The following is a 21,307-nucleotide window of genomic DNA, read 5'->3' on the forward strand; positions in this document are numbered from 1 at the left end:
ACCCCTCCACTTTTTTTCTTCTTCCTCTACCCCAATTTCTTCCTCCTCTTCCCCCTTCTCCCTCCTCCTCCTTTCCCCATCCCCTTCCTCCCACCCCTGCCCCACTCCCTTCCTGTCATCCAAAGCATAGCATTGCAGACAGTGCATTACTGACTGGAGTCTCGGTGTAAGTTTTTGTGCCCAGGTTCTGCTGTGGAGAAACTGAACCCTGAAACTCAAAACGTTATAAAACCCTACAAATTGAAGCTCAACTGATACTAAGAAGTGAATTTTGGTGATAAAGGAGGAGATTTTTCAAAAGTCTACAGTAGGATGGTGGTTTAGAAGTTTTAAACAAAGTTCTTGACTATCATAAGCTTTTTTTTAATATTTACTTGTGGGATGTGGGTTTCATTGGCTGGCAAGCATTTATTCTTGATACCTAGCTGCCCTTGAACTGAATGATTTGGTAGGCCATTTCAGAGGGTATTTGAGAGTCAACCACATTGCTGTGGTTCTGGAGTCACATGCAGGCTATACCAGGTGAGGATGACAGATTTCCTTCCCTGAAGACATTAGTGACCCAGATGGGTTTCCCAACAATCGGCAATGGTTTCACGGTCATCATTAGATTCTTAATTCATTCAGATTTTTAAAAATTGAATTCAAATTTCCCCACCTGCAGGATTTGAACCTGTGTCCCAGGACATTAGCTGAGTTTCTGGATTAATAGTTCAGCAATGATATCATTAGGCCATCATCTCCGCTAACATGTAATTGTTTGTACATAATGAACTTGTATCTGCTGTGTTGTGTGACAGGTTTTAGCTCAAGGTTTGAAAACAGGAGAAACAGAGTGGCCAGAAGTTCTAGAAGAAAAGTCTGCTGTGACTGTTGTGCAGGAGTTAATTGAAGGTACATGCATTTCATTTTTGAACAGCATCTGCTATAACAATTTATACTTTTTGGGCTGGGTATTTGAGTATAATTGAATACATCTTTTTAGTATTATGATTGCCGGATTATCTATGAGCTCAATTTATAGTTTGGTGTTGACATATGGCTGTTTCTCATGAAATATTACACTTGAAGTGGCTTGCTAAAACATTCCAAAACCAATCAGAGGCATTCTCTGATGCTCAATGTGAGAAGTGTTGTTGCTGGAGAATAAAGTATTTTTCCATTTTTTTGTCCAATGACAGACTGATGTTTAATTTTCATCTATAATAATAATTTTGAACCAGGTCAAATTCAACATTTTCTTATCTTTTAATTGAACCATAAGTTTGGAGATGGAATGGAAAATCTCTCTGATTTGTTCAAGTTAAAAATTGCCTACTGTTTCTCCTTTGATTCTAGGTCTGATATATCTGTAATATGACTGGAATAAAATAATTGGACAAATTATACTAAAAGCTGTGAAAATGTGCACATAGAGGAGGCAATGGCCTAGTGGTTTTGTTGCTGTTCTATTAATCCAGAAACTCAGCCTAATACTCTGAGGATCTGGGTTCAAATCCTGTCATGGCAGATGGTGAAATTTGAATTCTCAAAGAATCTGGAATTAAGAATCTAATAATAACCATAAAGCCATTGTTGATTATTGGCAAAACACATCTGGTTCAGTTCTGCCCTTTAAGGAAGGAAGTCTACCATCCTTCTCTGCTCTAGCCCACATGTGACTCCAGATCCACACCAATGTGGTTGACTCTGAACTACCCTCTGGTCAATTATGGGTGGTCAATAAATGCTGGTCTAACCAGAGGCTTCCTGTGACTGAATTTTTTAAAAAAAGATATGTTTTCTAGGTGCCTTCAGTTATGATTGGACTTTTACAGTACATTATTTGCCCTAGCACAGTTTTTTTTTGTGTTTTCATGTCCAATACAGACCTAAAGAACCAACTCAATGTCTCTCAACAGCAGCTGAAGAGTAAGGAGACAGAGGTAAGATCATCTGATGATTGGAAAAAGGTGTGGAAAATGTAACCCTGTCTTTACTCTTTTGAAAGAGGAATCTGTATAGTTAAGCATTTGAATATGCAATAAAACTATACTTTTCATCTATCACGTGTTAAAGTTGATTTGGAGCTCTACGATGATGTGTACCATTAACTCTCCTTTGGTTCCAGTCACAAATAACCTCAATTATCAACTAAACTAGTTCTCTTGTAGCGTACCTGCTTTGATTTGTTTTCTTAAAGCAATTGCAACCATTTCCAGTCTGGGATTCTGGCTAAACAGGCTATTTTAAGTGCTTATGAATTGGTACCAAAAGCATATAGACAATGATTCAGAAACTTAAAGAAGGAATCAGGTCAGACTTGTGTTGAGTTCAAAAGACTTAAATATAGTCATTTTGATCGATGGTTCGTGCTTTGAAAATAGATAAGATGTTTGAGCCTGTAAGCGAGATTATTCTGTTGGAGGAGTTTAAAAAATCACTTCTAGAGATGGTAAGAATTCACGTGGAGGAACAGAAAGTTCAAGAAGTAAGAAAGGCAGCAGAATTAGCAGATGAGTACATGTTGGTGCATAAAACAAGCTGTTTTAGAAGCTGATAGAAGTTTGGGGAAGGGGAGATCCTACATTACTCAACCAAGAGTAGAGAGCACTGGTAAGATTTTACCACAGGATAAAAGAAGAAGCGCAAGAGGGTGGAAAGGAGGTGAGAGGCCTCAGGTGATTCCACTGTGGTAAAGTGGGATAGGTAAAGACAAAGTGCTGGTCATTAAGGAAAGGCACTGTGGGGGAAAAAAATGTGATAAAAGAAGCTAAGCCAGTGGCATTAGTGAAGGTAGTAAAGGAGACCCCAAGAAGAGCTGAGGAGCAGCAGGAGAATGCATGGGCTAGGCAGGGGCTGGGTATGGAATCAGTATCTGATCTCTACAAAGAATTTGCCTCTGTGGGTAAAGTTTACTCAGAAAGAACGGGGGAGAAGGACGAGAAGTTATAATCTTGAGAGATACGGGATCTAACCAGTCGTTGATAGTAAAGGATGAGTGAATATGCACTCTTGCTGATCTGTTACCCGAGAGTGTGGTAATTGTGGGATGGATGGACAGAAATTTAGCGTTCCACTATGTAAGATCAGGATGGAGTGCCAACTTAAGACTGGGGAAGTTACAGTGGGAGTGATTGATAGGAGTGTCAGTTCCAGGAATTCAGTTTGTTCTTGGGAATGATTTGGCAGGATCCAAGGTGGGAGTGACACCCCTTGTTGTGGAGAAGCCCAAGGAAGACCAAGAAACTGAGGAGTTAAAACAGAAATATCCTGGTATTTTCCCAGACTGTGTGATAACCAAATCCCACTATCATAAGTCACAGCACGAAGTGAAAAGTAAAGAGAAAGATGAAGGAGTTGAGGTTCAGTTAGCGGATACCCTGTTTGATGCAATGGCGCAGGAAAAACCTGAACAAGCAGAATGTCAGACAGAAGTATTTAGTCCTGAAAGGCTAAGAGACTTGCAACAGCAAGACAAGGTGATAAAAGATATATATGTGGATGCGTACTCTGAAAGGAGGGCAGAGAATATTCCAGGGGTTATTATCTGAAAAATAGAATCCTCAGATGGAAATGGAGACCATGGCAGGTTAGTGCAGAGGAGAAATGGGCCGAAGTGCACCAGATTGTGTTGCCAGTAGTATATAGATAGCAAGTGTTACGAGTAGCACATGAACTACCTGTAGGAGGTCACCTAGGTGTACGAAAGACTCGCGGTAAAGTACAAAAACATTTTCATTGGCCTGGAATGCACAAGGATGTGGTTAACTTTTGCCATACATACCAAATGTTTGGTAAGCTATAGGCGGTAATAAAACCAGCACTTTTGTTGACAATTCCTGCATTTGAAGAACCTTTCACACGAGGTATAATTGATTGTGTAGGTTCCCTCCCAAGAACTAAAAGTGGGAACCAGTACTTGTTAACCATAATGGATGTGTCTACCAGATTTCCGGAGGCAATTCTCTTATGGAGTATTAAGGCACAAAGGCTAGGAGAGGAGTTTTCTTCATACTACATGAGCTACCCAGAGAGACTCAGTCAGACCAAGGGCCACATTTTACTGTTAGGCTGTTTAAGGAGGTTATGGATAGCCTAGGTATCCAACACTTTAAATCCAGTGCTTATCATCCTGAATCCCAGGGAGCTGTAGAAAGGTGGCATCAGACCTTGAAGGCCATGTTAAGAGCATACTGTCAGGATTACCCAAATGATTGGGATAAAGGTATCCCATTCGTATTGTTTACCATTAGAGATGCCCCAAATGAATCTACTCAGTTCACTCCCTTTGAGATAATATTAGGTCATAAAGTACGAGGCCCTTTGAAATTAATTAAATAAAAATTGACAGGACTAAAGTCGGCAATCTCTCAATTAGATTATGTATTGGAGGAGAGGGAGAGATTAAATCAAGTAGATGAGTTAGCTAAACAGCACCTAAAGAGAGCACAGTGTAGAATGAAGCAGATGGCAGATAAAGACTCTGAGACTCAGACATTTCCCAAGGGGAATTGAATTGAATTTATTGTCACATGTACCGAGCCACAGTGAAAAGCTTTGTCTTGTGAACAACACAGGCAGATCACAGAGTTAAATAGCGTAGATAAGTAAATAATAGGTAAGCAGCGGCAAAACAAAAACACAGCTACAGGCAAATGCTAGGAGTTTGTGAGTCCATTCATTATTCTAACAACAGTAGGGTAGAAACTGTTTCGAAACTGGCTAGTGCTCAGCTTCTGTACCTTCTCCCCAATGGTAGAGGTTGTAGAAAAGCATTGCCAAGGTGGGATGGATCTTTGAGAATGCTGGTGGTCTTTCCTTGACAGTGGGCCTGGTAGATGGATTCTATAGATGGGAGGTTGGCCTTTGTGATTGTCCGGGCCGAGTTCACCACTCTCTGTAACTGTCTCTGATCTTGAGTGGTACAATTGCCATACCAGGTAGCGATACATTCAGACAGAATGCTCTCGATGGCACACCTATAAAAGTTGGCAAGGGTATTCGCCATCATGCCAAACTTTCTCAGCTGCCTGAGGAAGAAGAGACGTTGTTGGGCCTTTGTAACCAATGTGTCCACATGAAGAGTCCAGGAAAGCTTGTTGTGGATGACCACTCCCAGGCGCTTGACATTCTCCACTCGTTCCACCGCTGTGCTGTTAATGTGTAATCTAAGGGGGCGGGGGGGGCATGAGTAACATCCTGCCAAAAGTCTATAATGAGTTCCTTGGTTTTGCCAGCATTGAGAGTTAGTTTCCAGGTCTTCCACCTCCCGTCCATAGTCTGCTTTGTCGCCATCTGAGCTTCGACCGACTATGGTGGTGTCATCAACGAACTTGTAAATGACATTAGTCTAGTGTATAGTGAGTACTGTTGGGGGCTGAGTACTGGCGGGCTCCAGGGCTGAATGTTAGTGAGGATGAAATATCGTCCCAATCTTCACTGATTGTGGCCTGTGGGTCAGGAAACTGAGGATCCATTTGCAGAAAGTGGGGCTTAGTCCGAATTCACTAAGTTTAGTAATCAATTTCAAAGGAATAATAGTGTTGAAGGTTGAACTGTAGTCAATGAGTAGGATTCTTACGTAGCTGTTCTTGGTGTCAAGATGTTCTAGGGAGGAGTGAGGGGCAAGTGATATGGCCTCTGACGTAGGTCTGTTGGTCCGATAGGCAAATTGGAGTGGGTCAATAGTAGGGAGGCTGGAGTTTATTAATGCCATGACCTGCCTTTCAAAGCACTTCATGACCACTGAAGTTAGGGCCACTGAGTGGTAGTCATTGAGACATGTTGCATGAGCCTTCTTAGACACAGGGTTGACGTTGGCCCTCTTGAACCAAGCAGGGACAGTGGCCTGCTGCAGGGAGTGGTTGAGAAGACCACTGCCAGTTGATCTATGCATGCTCTGAGTGCACGGACTGGGACTCCATTTGGTCCCATCGCTTTCCTTAAATTGACATGAAGGAAAACTGATCTGACCTCTGATGCCGTGACTGTTGGGATGGAGTTGCCGGGACTTGTCAGTGTTACCTCTCTGCCAAAATTCTGCTCAAAGTGAGCATAAAAGGCAGTCTGGGAAGGATGTGTCATCATCTGCTATCTTGCACTGTCTCTTTTTAGAACCTGCGATGTCAGCCAGTCCTTGCCATAGTCACCGGGTGTCTGTCTGGGCCTCTAGTTTAGATCGGTATTGGCCCTTGGCTGTCTTAATGGCTGTATGAAAGTCATACTTGGATTCCTTATATTTGAGTGGGTCTCCTGATCTGAAGGCCTCACGCCTGGTTTTTAGCAGGTTCTGTATGTACTGATTGATCCAGGGTTTCCTGTTGGGGACCATCCAGATTGACTTCCTTGGTGTGCAGTCCTCCACATACTTGCTGATAAAGTCTGTGACGGTAGTGGTGTACTCGTCCAAGGTACCTGCGGACTGTTTGAATGTATCCGAGTCAGCCAATTTCTGACAGCACCGGAGTTGATCCACTGCCTCCTCCGACCAGCTTGTATCCGCAAGGGGGGTCTCCTGCTTAAGCTTTTGCCTGTAAGCAGGAGAAGAAACATGGCATTGTGGTCAGAGTTCCCGAAATGAGGGTGGGGGATGGAGCGGTAGGCATCTTGCCCAGCAGTGTAGTCGTGGTCTAAAATATTCGGGCCCCTAGTGGGGCAGATAATGTTCCGGTGGTACTTGGACAACACCTTCCTTAGATTGGCTTGATTAAAGTCTCCAGATACATGTTAGTACTGGTACCAATGATAGGAGATTCCTTCAAAGCCAGGTTGAGTAGTCCCTATCAAATTGAGAAAACCTTGAGTCAAGTGAACTATTTAGTAAAGATGCCAAATAGAGAAAAAGAAATATCAGGTATGTCATGTGAACATGTTGAAACTGTATTATACTAGAGAGAAAGAACTGGAGAAATAGGTGTTAGTTACTGCCCCACAGTGAGGAATCAAATTAAGATGATATGGATTTTGAGATGCCTCAAAATAGATTAAGAAATGAAGAAGTCCTTGAAGAATGGGATAGATTAGTAAGCTATCTGTCTTAGGAGCATAGAACGGAGTTGAAAGATTTATTACTACAGTATAAGGACATATATAAAAGTCATATGGGGAGGACTAATGCAATTTTACATGAAGTAGACGTAGGGAATACAGCTCCGATAAAACAACACGCCTATAGGCTTAATCCTCTCAAAGCCAGACAGGTCCAGATGGAGGTGGAGGCCATGCTCGATGAGAACATCATTGAACCAAGCCAGAGCGAGTGGAGTTCACTGATTGTCTTAGTTTCCAAACTGGATGGGACTCAACGATTCTGCATGGATTTTCGGAAGATTAAAGGGGTTACAGAATCGGACCCAAATCCAATTCCGAGATTGGGGGACTGTATCGATAAAGTCGAACAAGCCTGTTACATCACCAATTTGGACTTAATGCGTGGTTACTGGCAGGTACCTTTATCAGAGATGTCGAAAGAAATTTCTGCGTTTGTAACCCAAAATGGGCTACATCAGTTTAAAGTGATGCCCTTTGGAATGAAGAACATATGCCCACCACATTCCAAAGGCTCGTGAACAGAGTTGTGGCTGGGTTAACAAACTCCTCTGCAGTCTATTTGGACAATATAGTGATCTTTAGTAAGTCCTGGAAAGATCACATGGTACAGTTGGCAGAGCTCTTTGAATGACTATGAGAAGCAAAACTGGTGATAAACTTAAAATGGAATTTTATGAAAGCAGAGGTGACGTTCTTGGGACATAACATTGGTCATGGAAGGTTGACCCCATGGAACGCAAAGACGAAGGCCATCGAGGAATTTCCACATCCAACCTCGAAGAAAGAGGTGCATCGATTCTTAGGGCTCAGTGGATTCTATCTGAATTTTGTTCCAAACATCAGCAGTGAAGTGGCACTGGTAACCGATTTGCTGAAGAAGAACACAAAGTTTCGTTGGACAGAACCATGCAGGAGGCATTCGATCATTTGAAATTGATATTAACCACCAAACCAGTTTTAGCTACACCAAACTTTTCAAAACCTTTTAAAGTTGCCATCGATGCCAGTGACATTGGAGTTGGAGCTGTACTCCTACAGGAAAGTGAGGATGGGATTGAACTGCCAGTTGGTTACTTTTCAAAGAAACTCAACATCCACCAGAGGAAATACTCCATGATCGAAAAAGAGCTATTGAGTTTGGTACTGGCCTGACAACATTTTAATGTGTGTGTCACAAGCATTGTGTCTGAGATGATTGTGTACACTGACCACAATCCACTTACATTCTTAGGACATTTTAAAGATAGGAATATGAGACTATTTCGTTGGAGCCTTATGTTAGAGACTTTTGATTTTAAAATCATACATTTTGCGGGCTGGAAGAATGTAATCACAGACGCGGATTTAACTGAGAGTTTAGATGAGGCTTGTCTTTATTTAATGTTTTATGTACACATATATACCTATATATGGGAAGAAGTTAAGGTGAATTTATATGAAAATTATTGGTATGTTAGGGTAATATGTGTAAAAGGTTAAATAAAAAGCCGTCTTTTCATTATGGTGGTTAACATTTTCTTAAGGGGAGAGGTGTATGAAGATGTGGGTATACCTTTAAGAGAGTTAAAAGCAGTAGAACTACTGGACACAGCACCAATTGTTCTCAATAAGGTAACAATGTAACATTTGGTGAAACAACTCGATTAGCTCGTTGCCTGGAGATAAAAACAAATTCAAATTCAGTCAATCAGTTAAAATTATACCCTGAAAAATATCAAACTCCAAACCAGTTTGCATTGAGTATATTGACAATCTTAAAAGCCAAGGACACAATCCGATGCTCTGGGCGGGAGAAAATTGAACAGTTGAGAGGAGAACTGTCAAATCTTTATTTGAGGAATTCTAATATCCTACTCACAAATTTTGAAAAAAGTCTTAGTTTTTCTTTGAATTCTTTGTTTTAATACCAGAAATTAAAAAGTGATGCAGCTGCTGTTGAATCAACCATTCATGCATCATTTGCTCCTGAACGCGGAGATCTCGATTTTGCAGAGCTGCTTTGGACTGGGATGAGGAAAAGTACGTATGCCTGTGGCCACATTACTTTTGTTGGGAAGCACAATGACACAGAGACTTTGAGCTTTGCTGCTCATTGGTAAAAATGAAAGGTAAAATCATCATAGTCTTACTAGACCATAGAGCTGCTGTTCCATTAGAGAGAGTGGGAGAGAGACAACTAGTGATGGTTTAACCTGAGGGTCACCATGCCTCAAGGGAGAAATTGAGAAGGAGAATCCTTCATGGTAACTTCAGCAAATGCGGAAATTGAGCCCATGCTGATGGCGGCCCTCTGCATCTCAAACCAGCCGTCCAGCCAACTAAGCTAACCGGTGGTACAGTTGGAACAATTTTTAAATTTAAGGGGTTAGCTGGAAAATTACCAACTTGGACGACGCCACAAGGTACTGTCCAGAGTAATGAATACAATTGAAATATTAAAAGGAGAATAGGAGATTTACTAGGGAGATCAAGACTTTGTGAAAAGGGAAGCATTGAAAAACTGGTCATGGTAATGAATACGGCTTTAGATTAGATTACGTACAGTGTGGAAACAGGCCCTTTGGCCCAACAAGTCCACACCGACCCGCCGCAGTGCAACCCACCCAGACCCATTCCCCTACATTTACCCCGTCATCTAACACTACGGGCAATTTAACATGGCCAATTCACCTAACCTGCACATTTTTGGGTTGTGGGAGGAAACCGGAGCACCCAGAGGAAACCCACGCAGACACTGGGAGAATGTGCAAACTCCACACAGAGTCGCCTGAGGCGGGAATTGAACCCGGGTCTCTGACGCTGTGAGATAGCAGTGCTAACCACTGTGACACCATGCCGCCCACTGTGCCGCTTTAGCTGAGAGTGATCACCAAAGGCCAATCAACTTTTTCTCTTTGTTAAAACAGAAAATGCTGGAAGTACTATATAGATGAGGTGGCATCTGTGGTGAGAAAAAGAGGGGTGGGTGATAGTTACCAGGATGGCTTTAAGAGTTCAATGATTTACTCAAAGATATGTGATCCTGTTTCTTTCCCCCTCTTTCACTCTGTTAGCTGTTATATACTAGAAGATGAGTGTATTTAAAGAGTCCAACTCACTTTTTAGTGAGAATTTTATTTCAGCTAACCAGTGTATTAAACTTACACCCCACTGATTACTAGCTCCTTGTACTTATACAATCAATTCACTCCCAATTAACCCTTAATTAATATATCCACTACCTGTTCCTTCATTCTAGTAGATTTTAAGCATTCTTTTGGAAAATATTAGATAACCTTAGCAGCATTTATTTCTTAGTACTTGAACAAATACTTTGTGTATTCATTTCTTTCCTTTTATTTTAGCTGTTTCTTCCTACCAAGATGTTGTAGATTGCTTGGCACTAGTCATTCAACACTTAAGATGCAAGGACATTCAACCGTGGGTATGTAACAAAAGAAGTCATTGAACTGAAAACGTTAACTCTTTCTTCCCATAGATGCTGAGAGATGATTTCTCCAACAATTTCTGTTTTAGTTTCAGATCTCCAGAATCTGCAGTTCTTTGTTTTATTTAATTATTTTCATGTTTATTTAAATGGTTCTGCTTGCACACTACATGTCCCAATATTGTCCAGCATTATGAAGGAGCATTGTGAGTCCTGGGAGCTCTAGTTCAAGGCCTGCATGCTTCCATTTGGTGATACCAAGTAGCACAGATCATATGCCTGAATGTAGGTGACATCCTATTTAACCTTTCATGCCTGTCTCTTGATTTCTTACTATTGCTTAATTCTCCAGCTGCCCTTTGGTATCAATCCTTGGGTAAGTTGAACATTGTAGGAAAAGTCTTTTACATGCTTTAGGTCCTAATTCCACCATCTCCTCAGGTTAAGTTTGATGGCATGGTGACATGCTACTTAATCACAGAATCCCTACAGTGTGGAAACAGACCATTTGGCCCAATAAGTTCACACTGACCCTCTAAATTGTATCCTACCCAGAACTGTTCCTCTGCCCTATAACTTTATATTTCCCCTAACTAATGCACCTAACCTACACATCCTTGGGCAATTTAGCATAGCCAATTCACCTAACCTGCACACTTTTGGACTGTAATAGGAAACCAAAGCACCTGGAAAAAATCCATGCAGACACTGGGAGAATGTGCAAACTTCACACAGTCACCCAAGGCTGGAATTGAACCTGCGTCCCTCCACACAGGAGTGCTAACCACTGCGCCACCATGCCACCTATGTTTGTTATGTTTGGGATAACCATTTGCATTTTTTACTAGCTTAATTATTTATAATTGTTGATACTGGCTGTATTGGCAGGATAATCATTAAATTGAAAGAAACACCCTCGCATGAGGATGTTTGTGAACTACTGGGTTTATCACTGTATAAAGCAATGAAGTATGTGTTAAATTTGGAATAAGACCTAAATTATAAAGCAGAACCACAAAATGTAATAGTCTCTGCATTACTACCAAATTTATGAGCAAATTAGTGATAGAGTAACTGAGATTATTGTGGGAGAAGTGAGTTTCAAATCATGGAAGACTGGCACTAGTAATGGGGAAACAGGCAGCTGTGCAACAGGGCAGGTTAAGGCACCAGAGTCTTGAAAATTTGTACAGCTACGTTTGAAGAAAGACATTTAAACTAATAGGTAGGATGGGGAAAGGTTTACATGATAGAAATGTGGATGCTAATGATAGCACGGTAGCAAGTTGGAACTAATAACCACAGAAAGGCATAGAGCATGCAAGCAGAAAAGTGCGCGAACAAATAAAGTAGGGGGAAAATGGTCCAAAGACAAATTAATCTTGGACTCGCTTTCTTTCCTCTCGTGAATTCCATTCCAAGCTTTTGCAATATCACTTACTTTAGTCTCTTTACTGATTATTGCTGAGACTAATCCATAACTTTTGATTATCACTTCTAAGCACCCTAGTTTATCTTCCTGCTTTCACAAACTTCAGATAGCTAGAATTATTTGCCTTGTATTCTTGTATCAGGATTATGTTTGACAGGCTGGAATATGAGCTTAGAGTAATACTTAGCACAAAGTAATATGGTTGTGGTTGTTAAAGGTCAATCATCTTAATCCTAGGAAAGCACTGTAGAATTCTTTACAGAGTATATTTTCTAATTAGCCTGTTCAGTGATGTTATGACACACCTCTGGAGCAGGTGGGATTTGAACCTGAGCCTTCAGGACTAAGGGCATCACCACTACACCACAAGATCCCTAGTTCCTCAAGGAACTGTCCCAGGCTCAACCATCTTCAGCTTCATCAATGACATTCCTTCCATCATATGATTGATATACCCATAAATAATGATGCCATACAGTTACGTGGTCCCAATCTGACTAGGCTCTTTATTTCAGATTTTTATTGAATTCACATTCCACCACTGTCCCTCATGAGATTCGATCGCACCCCAAGAGCATTAGCCTAGGTTCCTGAATTACCAGGCCAGTGACGTTATCGCTATGCCAATGCCTAGCTATTTACTCTGAATTGAAAGCTAGCCTCAGAAATAGTAGCCACTAAACTAAGATCAATTGTTGTAAGGGTTTGTTTGTATATGTCCTTAGGAAAGGAAATCTGCCATCAATACAACGTTTGATCTGCATGTTACTTCAGATTCTCAACAGTTGACTCTTAAGTGCCGTCTGACATGGCCTCATAAGCTACTCAATTGAAGGGCAGTTAGGAATGGATAGCAATTGATGGCCTTGTCAGTGACACCTACACTCTGTGAAAGAGTAAAGAAAAACATTATCCATTCCAGAAATGTACCAGTGAGTGGGAAGCATTCTTATTCACTTTGTGAAATTATGGTTTTGTTTTTGCAACTCTAAAAAGTTTACTGTAACTGAAATATTGAAAAATGGATGATCCCTTTCCAGATCCACCAAGGAAGCAACAGTTCTCTCAGTAAGCTGATTCAGCAATCGTACCAGGGCACCATGCCAACTGTCTCTGTTAATGGAATTACTGCTATCCGAATGCTGTTGGAGATAGGACTGGATAAATTACAGAGGGACTACATAAACTATTTTATAGGTATATGTTGTTCCATCAAATGCCATTAGTGTGTGTTTTTTGATTTTAAAAATGCTGCATTTGATTGTAAAGTTCTCTGCACACAACAGATCTTATGCAATGTGACTGAATTTATTCACAGTCAGTGTTACATTTAGCATGCTTCTCGGGGAGTATACGCGCAAACATTTGGTACATCTCAAATGGAGAGAGGAGAGGAGGATTAGACTGAAAGCAACAAATGCTGGAAATCACAGTGGGTCAGGCAGCATCCATGGAGAGAGAGCAGGCTTCTGAAGAGTTATCTAGACTCGAAACGTTCATTTGCTCTCTCTCCATGGATGCTGCCCGACCCACTGTGACCTCCAGCACTTGTTGTTTTCAGTACAGATTCTAGCATCTGCAGTAAATTGCTCCGAGAGGAGGATCAGATGTGGAGGCCATTCAAGCAGTGTGGAGTGAAAGAAAACTGGCAATGGTAGGCGAGTCTATAATTAGAAGTATGTTTGGCATCCTTTGTACACAGAGAGTGTCGAGAGTGTGGTGCTGGAAAAGCACAGCAGGTCAAACATTCTGAGGAACAGGAGAATCAACGTTTTGGGCATAAGCCCTTCATCCGTTGTACACAGGATTGAGAGTCTTGAAGCAAGAAGCAATATAGGGTTGGAAGGCATAGAATCTGTCAGTAAAATTGAAAAGGCATAAAGAAAAAAACAACCGAATGGAGGCTATCTGCAGGCCTCCGAACAATAGTTAGGATGTCGGGCAGAAAATAAATAAAGAAAGGCATTATTACAATCATGGAGGGCTTCAATATGTAGGTGAACTAGGAAAATACATTTGGTAGTGGATCCCAAGAAAAGGAATGTCTACGAGATTTTCTTTTGGAGCAGCTTATGGTAGAGCCCACTAAGAAACAAGCATTCTTTGATTTGATGATGTGTAGTCAGGCAGACTTGATTAGGAAGCTGAAAGTGGGGAGAGTGTGACAGCCCTTGACATCAAGACTGCATTCGACTGAGTTTGGCATGAAACAGCCCCAGTAAAATTAGAATCAATGGGAATCAGGGGCAAGCTTTATGCCGATTGGAGTCATACCTCACACATAGGAAGATGGTTGTGGTTGTTGGAGGTCAGTTATCTCATTACCAAAACATCTCTGAAGGAGTTCCTCGGTAGTATCCTGGGTTGAACCTCCTTCATCTGCTTTACCAATTCCCTTCTCTCTATCATAAGATTAGAAGAAGGGATATTCGCTGATGGTTATACAATGTTCAACCCCATTTCAAATTCAGGCATTGTGTTTATGTGGTGAGTCTAATGAATTTCTAGTCAGTGATAAGCCTCGGGCTATTGATAGCAGAGATTCAGTGATGGTAATGTTAAGGGGAAGTGATTAGATTGTTTCTCATTAGAGATGGCCATTGCCTGGCATTGTATGGTGCAACTGTTACTTACCACTTGTCAGCCCAAACCTGGATGTTGTCCAAATCTTGTTGCATTTGAACATTGACTGCTGCAGGGCCCGAGGGGCTGCGAATGGTATTGAGCGTTGTAAAGTCATTGGCATACATCCCCACCTCTGACTTTATGATGGAGGGAAGGTCATTGTTGAAGCGGCTGAAGGTGATTGAGTTTCTGGGGGTAATTTGGGAGCCACAGCAGACATTCATCCCAAGGAAGAAGAAACATTCAGGGAGGGTGAGGCAGCCATGACTGATAAGAGTAGTCAGGAACAGCTTAAAATCAAACGACAAGCAAACAATGTGGTGAAGACTATTGGGAAGCCTTTTGAAAACCAGCAGGAGGACAACTAAAAAATCTATAAGAAGGGGAGAAGATGAAACACGAAAGTGAGCTCGATAGTAATATATTAAAAAATTGCACAAGAGTTTTTAGATATGTAGGAGAGAGACCACAGTGGACATCGAGCCACTGGAAAAGTAGTAGTGGGGACCAAAGAAATCATTGAGGAACTGAGGTACTTTGCAACCGTGTTATAGAGTCTTAGAAATGTACAGCACGGAAACAGACCCTTCGGTCCAACTTGTCCATGCCGACCAGATACCCCAACCCGATCTATCCCCACTGCCAAGACCCGGCCCATTTCCTGCCAAACCTTTCTATTCATATCCCCATCCAGATGCCTTTTAAATGTTGCAATTGTACCAGCCTCCGCCACTTCCTCTGGCAGCTCATTCCATACACGTACCACCCACTGCGTGAAAAAATTAACCCTTAAGTCTCTTATATCTTTCCCCTCTCACCCTAAAAATATGTCCTCTAGTTCTGGACTCCCTACCCCAGGGAAAAGACTTTGTCTTTTTATCCTATTCATGCTCCTCATGATTTTGTAAACCTCTATAAAGTCACCCCTCAGCTTCCAACGCTCCTGGGAAAACAGCCCCAGCCTATTCAACTTCTCCCTATAGCTCAAATCCTCAAACACTGGCAACATCCTTTTCTCAACTTTCAAGTTTCACAACATCTTTCTGATAGGAAGGAGACCAGAACTGCACACAATATTCCAACAGTGGCCTAACCAATGTCCTGTACAGCCGCAACATGACCTCCCAACTCCTGTACTCAATACTCTGACCAATAAAGGCAAGCAAACCAAATGCCTTCTTCATATCCTATCTACCTGCAACTCCACTTTCAAGGAGCTATGAACCTGCGACTCCACTTTCAAGGAGCTATGAACCTGCACTCCAATGTCTCTTTGTTCAGCAAACTCCCTAGGACTTTACCATTAAGTGTATAAGTCCTTCTAAGATTTGTTTTCCCAAAATGCAGCTCCTCACATTGTTCATGGTGGAAGACACAGTAGCATATCAGAACTTCATAAGAGTCAGGGGCCAGAGGTGAGTGTAGTGGCCATCGCTAAGGAGAATGTGCTGGAGAACCTGAAAGGTCTGAGGATGCATATATCACCCCAACTGGATGGGCAACACCTAAGCGGTCTGAAGAGATTGTGGAGGGATTGATGATGATCTTTCAGGAATCACTGGGGTCAGGGAACATCCCGGAGCACTAGAAATTGGCTAATGTAATACCTCTGTTTAAGAATGGAGGGAGGCAAAAGGGGGAAGTTATAACCTAGTGAGCCTGACCTCTTTTGTTAGACTCCATGATTAAGGATGAGATTGTGGAGCACTTGGTGATGCATGGTAAAATTGAGTCAGCACAGCTTCATTAAAGGGAGGTCATGCCCAACAAATTTATTAGAATTCTTCAAGGAGATAATGAGCATTTGAGACAAAGGAGAGCTAAAATCTGAAGCATTAAAGGACTTAGCAGTCTATGTTTAGGATTCTCATCAGTGTAGCATGCAGGTTTAGTTGGCCGTTGGGAAGGCAAATGCAATGTTAGCCTTCATTTCAAGAGGTCTAGAATAGAAGGTTGTATCACTGAGGCTGTATAACGTTCTGGTCATACTGCATTTGAAATATTGAGAGCAATTCTGGCCCCTGTCAAAGGAAGGATGTGTTGATGTTGGAGAGGGTCCAAAAGAGATTCACAAGAATGATCCCAGGGATGAAAGCTTGCCATATCAGGAGTAGGTGAGAACTCTGGGTCTATATTCCATGAAGTTTCGAAGAATAGGGGGGTGGGGCGGGATCTCATTGAAACGTACAGAATACTGACAGATTGCAGAGAGGCCTGGGTGGACTGAAAGTGGAGAAGATTTTTCCACTCGTAGGAAAGACTGGCAACTGAGAGCACAGACTCAAAGCGAAGGGCCAACCTTTACGAACAGAGATGATTAGGACTTTCTTCAGCCAGAGGGTTGTGAATCTGGGAGGTTCATTGCTGCATTAGTTTGTGGAGCCAAGTCATTGACTGTACATAAGACAGTGATAGTTAAATTCTTGATTAGTTGTAAGTTTACTTGCTGAGCTGGTACATTTATTCTCAGACGTTTCGTCACCATGCTAGGTAACATCATTAACGAGTATCTGATGAAGCCATTGGTGTTCTGTGCTCCTTGCTTTTTATGTGTCTTGGTCTGTTGTGGTGGGCGATATCAGTTTGAGTTCTTTTTGAGAGATTGGTAGATGGAGTCCAAATTGATATGTTTGTTAATGGAGCTTTGGTTTGAATGCCAGGCCTCTAGGAATTCCCGTGCATGTCTCTGTTTAGCCTATCCCAGGATGAATGTATTGTCCCAGTCAAACTGGTGTCCCTCTTCGTCTGTGTGTATGAGTATTAATGATAGTTGGTCATGTCTTTTGTGGCTAATTGGTGCTCATGTATCCTGGTGGCTAGTTTTGTGCCCTTCTGTCCAGTGTAATGTTTGTTGCAGTCCTTGCAGGGTATTTTGTATATAATGTTTGTTTTGCTGGTTGTTGGTAAGGGGTCCTTTAAATTCATCAGTAGCTGTTTCAGTGTGGTGGTAGATTTGTGGGCTACCATGACGCTTAGGGGCCAGAGTAGCCTGGTCGTCACCTCTGAAATGTTTTTAATGTATGGCAGGGTGGCTAGAATGTCTGGGCATGTTGTGTCGTCTTGTTTAAGTTTGTTGTATAGGAATCTGCGGTCTCCGCTTATTGGGTACTTGTTGTTCCTGAATATGTTGATTAGATGTTTTTCTCAGCTTCTCATCGTCCCTGGGTGCTGCAATGTGTTGTGATTCATTTAAATAATGTCCTGATGCAGCTCTGTTTGTGGGACGATTGCTCCTGTAGTTGAGTATCTGGGCAGTGCATGTGGCTTTCCTGTAAATGCTGGTCTGCAGCTCTCCATTGGCTTTTCATTCTACTGTGACATCTCGGAAGGGGAGTGTGTTGTCCTCTTCCTTTCTGGTGAACTTTATACTGGTACGGATGTTGTTAATGTGTTTGTGCAACAATTTAGAAGAAATCCACAAACACATTAACAACATCCGTACCAGTATAAAGTTCACCAGAAAGGAAGAGGACAACAACACACTCCCCTTCCGAGACGTCACAGCAGAATGAAAAGCCAATGGAGAGCTGCAGACCAGCATTTACAGGAAAGCCACATACACTGACCGAATGCTCAACTACAGGAGCAATCATCCCAATACCCACAAATAGAGCTGCATCAGGACATTATTTAAATGAGTCACAACACACTGCAGCACCCAGGAACTATGAGAAGCTGAGGAAAAATTAGGGCATTGGATAGGCATATGGAGGATAGTGGGCTAGTGTAGGTTAGGTGGGCTTGGATCGGCGCAACATCGAGGGCCAAAGGGCCTGTACTGCGCTGTATTTTTCTATGTTCTATGTTCTATTAAAAACTTGTATACAACATATTCAGGAACAACGGGTACCTGACAAGCGCAGTCCAGCGAGTCCTACACAACAGACCTAAACAAGAAGACACAACACACCCAATGACTCTGGCCACCCTGCCATACATTAAAGACATTTCAGAGATGACGACCAGACTACTCCGGCCTCTAGGTGTCATGGTAGCCCACAAACCTACGCCATACTGAAATAAGTCCTGATGAACTTAAAGGACCCTGTACTAACAGCCAGTAGAATGAATGTCATATACAAAATACCCTGCAAGGACTGCAACAAACATTACATTGGACAGACTGGCAGAAAACTAGCCACCAGGATATATGAGCACCAACTATCCACCAAAAGACATAACCAACTGTCACTAGTATTCTTACACAGACGAAGAAGGACACCAATTCGACTGGGACAATACATTCATCCTGGGACAGGCTAAACGGAGACACACATGGGAATTCCTAGAGGCTTGGTATTCAAACCAGAACTGCATTAACAAACACCATTTACCCCATTTACCAACCTCTCAGAAAAAGAACTGAAAGTGATATCACTCACCAACAGACCAAGACACACACATAGCAAGTGGGACAGAACACCAGAAATTCATCAGAGGCTTACTGCTGATGTTACCTAGCATGGTGACCAAAGATCTGAGAACAAATCTACCAGCTCAGCGAACAAACTTACAACCTGAGCTACAAATCTTCTGCAAAATTGCAAGGTTCTTGATAAGTAAGGGGATCAAGGATTACAGGAAGACGGTTGGAGAATGAGAGACATATAAACTATGATCGAATGGTGGAGCAGACTTAATAATTCAAATGGCTTAATTCTGTTCCTGTATGTTAAGGCCAGTAAACACACTAGAAAAAGTGCAAGAATGCTTTTGCTCGACTTGAAAAAGTGTATTTCAGATTTCGTGAGTTGGAAGCAGAAAATGTGCTGTAGAAAATGTTATGTACTAATGTATCTTGTAGCCTGCGGTAGTACTTCACTCAGAAAAATGTATATAATTAAGTTTCATTCCTATACAATACAGTGAAAATCATTGAGAAATTATTTTCTTCCAGGTCAAGAACTCACTACTTTGAATTACTTGGTAAGAACAATGAGCTCATTTTATAAATCACAGAAAAGAACTTGCCTTTTAGTTTCTTCTCTTTTAATAACTAGTTTTTAAATTACTATTGCTGTTTGTTCTGCAGGATTACTTTGTGAATTGCACTGTAAACCTGGAAGAGCAGATGATCCGTCTTCAAAAACTCCACCACATGCTTGAGCTGGTGGTGAGTTGCAGTGCCTTCCTGAACCTGAACCATGAAAACCTCTTTACATTGACACAGTGAGTACTTTACTTAATTCAACTATTCCAGCACAAACTAGTCTGCGTTACACCAGAAAAAACGCTTTCTTTGCTTTAAGGCTTATTTTGTTAATGAGCTCTGTACTATTTTGGTTTTGTTTTGAGGTTTTGTCAGTGCACTGAAACTAACATTTGTATCCAATTTCCAATTGTAATTTGTTCTTTTCCAGAATCTCAAGCCTGTTAAACTCTTTATCTCCTTTTTTTCCCTCGCAATTTACAGACTTTTAAAAGCAAAGTTTTGTTTTCTAATTACTATTTATCTTATTCTCCCTGTTGTTCCATTTTTTAAAATTCTGCTGCTGACCTGTTGGGTCTGATCTCTCTGTTTAAGACCATAAAATGTAGATGTAGGCCATTCAGCCCATCTAATCTGCTTGCATTCAATGCCATCATGATTGATCTGTCAATCCTCACCTGCACTTCCCTTTCTTTTCCCTTTAACACTTGATTCCCTTAATTTTTAAAAATCCATCTATCTCAGCCTTGACAGCCTTCTGTGAAAAACAATTCCACAAATTCATGACCCCTTGAGAGAAGAAATTCCTCCTCATCTCTGTCTTTAATGTGTAATCCCTTATTCTAAAATTATGCAGTCTGGTCCTAGACTATCCTACAAGGAGAAACTACCGCATGTATCTGTCCAGTTCCCCGAAGAGTCTTGTATATTTCAATAAAGCTGAAGAGAAAAGGCCCAATTTCCTCAACCAATTGCCTTCAGTAAGGAACCCAAAATTATTTAGCAGCTGTGGTTTGATTAGTGCCTTGCATAGTTTTAGCAATACTTTCCTACTTTTATACTCCATGCCTTGTGAAATAAAAGACAACATGCCATTTTCATTCCCTATTTCCTGGTGATCTTGGATGCTAGCCTTTTGCAAATCCTGGTTAAGGGCTCCCAAATCCCAAACTGCTGTAGCATTCTGCATTCTTTGTCCATTTCAATAATATTCAGCTTTTCTAGTTTTCTTGTCAAGGTCTATAACCTCACATTTTCCCACATTATATTTCATCTGTCAAGTCTTGCCAGTCACTTAGATACATAGAGTCATAGAGATGTACAGCATGGAAACAGACCCTTCGGTCCAACCTGTCCATGCCGATCAGATATCCCAACCCAATCTAGTCCCACCTGCCAGCACCCGGCCCATATCCCTCCAAACCCTTCCTATTCATATACCCATCCAAATGCCTCTTAAATGTTGCAATTGTACCAGCCTCCACCACATCCTCTGGCAGCTCATTCCATAGACATGAAAAAGTTGCCCCTTAGGTCTCTTTTATATCTTTCCCCTCTCACCCTAAACCTATGCCATCTAGTTCTGGACTCCCGATCCCAGGGAAAAGACTTTGTCTATTTATCCTATCCATGTCCCTCATAATTTTGTAAACTTCTATAAGGTCACCCCTCAGCTTCCGACGCTCCAGGGAAAACAGCCCTAGCCTGTTCAGCCTCTCCCTATAGCTCAAATCCTCCAACCCTGGCAACATCCTTGTAAATATTTTCTGAACCTTTTCAAGTGAAGGAGACTAGAAATGCACGCAATATTCCAACAGTGGCCTAATCAATGTCCTGTACAGCCGCAACATGACCTCCCAAC

At 41.7% G+C, this 21,307-nt stretch overlaps 1 protein-coding gene across 1 annotated transcript in view; it reads left to right on the forward strand.

Moving 5' to 3' along the window:
* zwilch (zwilch kinetochore protein) overlaps positions 1-21,307 on the forward strand; it is a 59,244-nt gene that overhangs the window by 23,828 nt on the left and 14,109 nt on the right. The window contains exons 9-15 of the mRNA XM_043677091.1: positions 801-894; positions 1,870-1,925; positions 8,943-9,051; positions 10,377-10,456; positions 12,932-13,088; positions 19,414-19,442; positions 19,549-19,685. Of these exons, the coding sequence (XP_043533026.1) occupies positions 801-894; positions 1,870-1,925; positions 8,943-9,051; positions 10,377-10,456; positions 12,932-13,088; positions 19,414-19,442; positions 19,549-19,685 (662 nt within the window). The remainder of the gene's footprint in view (positions 1-800; positions 895-1,869; positions 1,926-8,942; positions 9,052-10,376; positions 10,457-12,931; positions 13,089-19,413; positions 19,443-19,548; positions 19,686-21,307) is intronic.

Source organism: Chiloscyllium plagiosum, chromosome 36, assembly GCF_004010195.1.
Source record: "Chiloscyllium plagiosum isolate BGI_BamShark_2017 chromosome 36, ASM401019v2, whole genome shotgun sequence".
Classification (NCBI taxonomy): domain Eukaryota; kingdom Metazoa; phylum Chordata; class Chondrichthyes; order Orectolobiformes; family Hemiscylliidae; genus Chiloscyllium; species Chiloscyllium plagiosum.